The 5231-nt window shown below is 50.0% G+C and overlaps 1 protein-coding gene across 1 annotated transcript; it reads left to right on the forward strand.

Moving 5' to 3' along the window:
- Positions 1-2104: 2104 nt before the first annotated feature.
- H257_16024 (hypothetical protein) lies at positions 2105-4701 on the forward strand (the record flags this gene model as incomplete). The annotated part of the gene is made up of 5 exons (XM_009844346.1): positions 2105-2449; positions 2999-3084; positions 3163-3250; positions 3312-3420; positions 4310-4701. 5 exons carry the CDS (start codon positions 2105-2107, stop codon positions 4699-4701), a joined length of 1020 nt encoding a protein of 339 aa, XP_009842648.1.
- Between the last annotated feature and the right edge of the window lie 530 nt (positions 4702-5231).

Raw genomic sequence — 5231 nt, forward strand, 5'->3', positions numbered from 1 at the left:
CACCTGCAAATGCCTGAAGTCAATCCTGAGCTCTACGACGAGATCACCAGTTTCGTCGACAGTGAACGGTCCCGGAGCTTGTCAAAGGACGAACGTCTAATGATACTACGCATGCATGCTCAACTACGATATACCAATACTGTAGGTGTTGCAGAGCAAATCGCGAAGCTTGTCGGTAGAAGCCTTCACTCAGTAAAGGAAATCTGGTCTGAATACCAACGTACTAAGACAGTCACTGCTGCCAAAGTTGCTGCGAATAGATCTAGCCGCAAAACACGCATTCCAGACACAAAACAAGTCTTGTCTATCATTCAATCATTCGTTCGAGAGCGTCGATTAACACGTACACGAGTGGTTGCAAAAGATGTGATGAGTTTGCTCCTTTAGCACAACATTGTGACCTTCGACCCAACAAACAAGAAAGAAGGAAATGCGTGTTTGCGGTTAGTACAGCAATTTTTGGTAAAAAAGGGATTTCGACGCGGCGAAAGAAAAGGAATGCATTCGGTAAAGCTATCTAACGATGTTGCTAGTGCTAGGGATAAATACATTCAATACATGTCTGCCGCGTTTGAGTCCTCACAGCCTCGACCGGTCGTATATTTGGATGAATCCTACATCCATCACCATTACGCGCGCCATAACGACAGCATTTACCACCCTGATGACGCCTGCGACTCCAAGCCAAGACACAAGGGACGGAGACTGTGCTTCATTGCTGCCATCATGGCAGATGGCCGTGACAACTCGAAACTCTTGACCTACGAAGCGTTTGAAGGTGGACGTAAGCAGCCCAAGGACTACCACGCCATGTTCAACCATACCTATTTTGTGGTTTGGTTCCGGCGCCTCCTCGATGACGTTGAAGCTCTGGGAAAGTCAAACGCGATCATCGTTTTAGACAATGCGAAATATCATAAAGGCCTACCTGACGACACGCCTAAGGGATCGTGGACGAAGGCGAAGATGATGGAAGCTTGTGTGTCGCTTGGAATTCCAACTGAGCCCAGGGAATATCGTTCAACGCTATGGACCAAACTCAAGAAACACGTCGCAGACAACGTCGTACCTGTCATCGTGAAGATGGCGACGGACCGCGGCCATGACGTCGTCTTCACGCCGCCGTATCACTCCGACTTGCAACCTATTGAAATGGTTTGGTCGTATGTCAAAGGTGGTGTTGGTCGTCAATACAATACCTCCACCAAGTTCCCCGACGTCCGCGAGAGGCTGGATCGTGAATTCGATCGCCTTCCAAGCAGTGTGATCTACGATTGCATTTGTCATACGACGCGTAAGGTTGTGGACCTGTCAGCGTACCTACAGTGTTTGGACGGCGTCGACGACGCCGCTGTTAACAAGGACTGATATGGGTAAAATAGTCCTAGATTGGTACTTACAGTACCAATGTAGTACTGCTAGTTCGGTATTTCAAGGACGGTATATTTTATAATTAGGGCAAAAATATAATAATGGAATTTAAACCTCAATATTTGCCAGCTACTTGAAATAACTCGAATTTGTATCAAATATGATGGAAAATTTCGCTGGCCTTATGTCACTACACGGTGAAATCAGGACGATTTAGGACTTTTTGGAAGGACTAATTTGAATATATATTTCAAACGCCAAAACCATTTTTGATTTGGCTTATAGTATGCCTGTACGACGTACTCTAAAGTTGTAGAAGCGGAAGATGTTGTCGAGTTTTGTTCGTCGTTTCAACGAGTTGTACGGCAAAGGTAACAACAGCTCAGCGGCTTGACTAAGCGAAGTAATGCAATCGCTTATAGTCTGTAGACCGAGACGACATTCAATGGGGTATCTGTCGATGTCGCCTTCCTTCAGCGGTGTCACTATCCTCCCCATACACATGTACACCAGGTTCCGGTGGTCCGTAAACATTCGGAACCCCTACAGCATCCCGGGAACGATCCGCTCACGAACCCCAGTATGGCCAGGTCCTGAACCGGAACCTGTGTTGCAACAGCTCACCAGAAACCCTCGCTCGCGTCTGTATACAAACATCCCAGCTTGTCCGGGTTAGGGTGGGGCAATAGGACATACGTTTCAATGCCTCCGTGAACCGGTTGATACACTCCAGATGGTCCCCGGACCACCCGACGGAACTCAGCGCATCACGCGCCAAGACGTATTCTTCCGGGAGTCGGCCGCCTTGGCCACGATATCCAACAGCTTCGTCAATGGGGCTATCAGCTCCGTGTACTGCGTGATATCCAATTTGTGGCACGCAAGAACTGCTGGAGATCCGCTGCCGTCTGCGGCGTCCCCAAATCACACAAGCCCGGATCCGTTCCGGGGCTTGTGCCACGCCGTCCGCCGAAATCTCTTTCCTACACCATACAGTCCGGGTGGTGTAAAAAACACACTTCCCGGGGTGCAACTTCAGTCCGTACGCTTGGCAGATCTCAAGTACTTTACGCAGCAGGTGCGATAACTCGTCCATGGTCTGGGCATACCCCAACAAATCATCCAACCGTACGTGCGTCAGGAGATCCCGAACAACTCATCGAACACCCCTTGGAAATATACCACCGCATCGGTCTGGTCCATCAGGACCCGGGTCGGGGTCATGAAGGAGTAATACTCCTGGGAGTCAGGGTGTAATGACATCTGCCAATACCCCTTCATCCAATCCCGTTGGAAGCAGACTTACGAGCAGGTCATAGCTACAACAGTGATGTGTAGCTGCGTGATCGTAGTGCGTAGTGATGTATACAATGTAATGTACTGTACGTATACTATGTACTGTATGTTTAACTGTACATACCAGGTATGGCATAGAATGTACTGTACGCATTACTATGTATGTACTGTACCTGTCTGTCCTCAGGAAAAGTACAGTCGTACTATCAAGACTAATCAGTCAAATTAGACTATTGTAGATTACATTCCAGAATTACAGTAATTATGTGATGATGTTATGGCTCACATTAATAAGATATCGAGGGTTGTTCCGGAGGCTTGACGTCAATAGGGCAAAGATCACCGACGGAGCACACAAGGGGATGTTCGGGGTGTTCGGGGAGGACAGGCAACTCAGGAAACCCGGGGAAAGCCGGGGTAGTTGGGAAGGTCGGGAACACAGGGGGTTGAGCAGTCGACTCAGGGAACCCGGGGAATGCGGGGTGACCTGGGTAGGCTGGGAGACGTGGGGACCCGGGGTAGCCGGGGGTCGCGGGGAAGTCGGGGCGAGTTCGTCGAGGGTGACTTCGAGGATATGCAAGGAGTATGGATCGACGCGCCGTGGATAAATCCAGCAACAAGCCACCACACACACACACACGTAGACAGGGGATGCACACTTGGTACACTTGATCGAGGTTCAGCAACGGAGGTCGTCTGCGTTGCAACTTCGCACGGATCTGTGGCCCGAGATCTGTACCGAAGACTTGGCTGGTACTGGTTTGGAGGGCGATGCGGGTTTCGTACACTTGGTCGACAAGCGTGTACGGATTTCAACAGCAGACTTCTTGGGGTGGGTCGTACAGGGACTGTACTGCGCAGGGTCTAAGCCATACACTGCAAAATGTGAACTGTTATTATGTATGTTATGTAAGGTGAAAGTATGTAAAGCTATCCTAAAGCCAACTTCCCCCCGTCGATCTGGTCGAGGCTTGCCAGTGCTGTCGTCACGTCTCTAGGGCAAGGCATGGTGGTCGATTGTGGTCCAAAACACGGGTCGCCATTGGTCGAAATCCCTTGCATCTGCAGCGGCTACTGAGCAGCTCAGACTTTTGGTGTGGTGTTGACTACGGTGGTGCCCAAACGTATGAACCCGCATATGCAGCGGACATTGCAACATAATCCTGATTTGTAAGAAGTGATCCCAGGGCATGATTGTTGCTGAAAGCGTAGACCCATGACCAGCATCTCGGAACAACCAATGACATCTCCAGCACCAAGTCCCACCCTTAACACGCAATCAGCAACGCTTCCAACATCCGATCCCACTGTTGAAACGCAACCAAGATACCCAGGGAACCCGGGGTGCCCTGGGACTCCAGGGAATGTTGGTCTGCTCGGGAATGATGGGCTCATTGAAATGTTGGCCCACAATGTTGGTTTGACAATGGTTTTACCACTAGCCACCCTGGTCAAGCTGTGCAGCATACGCAAACGGCTGACCACCCTTGCGAGGTTGATCCTTGTAGGCTCTTGATTTGGCTTGGTGGAGGGTCAGGTGAAGTATTGTTGCCTTGTCATTGATACGTTGAGGTCGTGAGTAATGCCATAATCATTCCCAAAGTGGGATACACTGCAACCCGGGGCTGAAATGCAACCACAGAAGCCGAAATCGACAGCACTTCTCAATTTGCCACTGCAACCATGGACAACACGACCACCCTTGAGTACGATGACGATGTCGTGACTGAGTTGAGCTCCATGTACTCCAGTTCTTCCCCTGTGTACTCCCCCGTTTCTTCCGTTGACGATCTCAGCGGCTGTATAGAGTTCTCACCCGGTTCACCCGAACTCATGCGCAAATCAGGCGCGATGCAACTGCAACCAACACTCGAGGAAATCGAAGGCGAGCTCGAGGACATTTTCGACAACTTTTCAAAGATGCTTGAGGGCCGTGCGCTCAACGTCTCAGACGGGTTTTTGCGTCACTACGAAACGTGTTGCGTACGCCTGTTCAACACGGCACACCTGCTGATCGCTCGACGAAACCAGTGACTGAATTTTTGTTGAGTACTTTTCTACGTCATCCAAACAATGAGTATGAAACCGAATGTACACTTTGCGGTTAATCAGTTTCTCATTGACTTTGGGCCACACCATCCATTCCAAAATTTTCTTTGCTGCTCGGACCATGGAGCTCCTGGAGACCAGCGGTCATCGCTTTAAGAACTTCCCTGCTGCGATGTACGCTGTTCACGTCACCCTTTCAGCAGACCAACGCACCTGCTGGGTCCTTTCCGGAGAAGAAGCTGTACTTCAGCAAAAAGTACGGCCACTATGGATTCTAGGTGGAAGTCAGTGTGCTGCCCAGTGGTCATGCTATCAACGTTACTACTGCGCCCCCCGGAAGCATCGAGGACATTGCAATCTGTGAGTCCAACATGGACTTCCACGTGGAGAAACTTGAGAAGACCTCTGACTATGAGTCGATGCTTGATGCTGACCGAGTATCCTACAGATTGGGTGCTTTTGGCCAACAAGGGATACCAAGGATTCCGAGGACGTTGGCCATTACGGTTACGACA

Source organism: Aphanomyces astaci (assembly GCF_000520075.1).
Source record: "Aphanomyces astaci strain APO3 unplaced genomic scaffold supercont1.78, whole genome shotgun sequence".
Taxonomy (NCBI): domain Eukaryota; phylum Oomycota; class Saprolegniomycetes; order Saprolegniales; family Verrucalvaceae; genus Aphanomyces; species Aphanomyces astaci.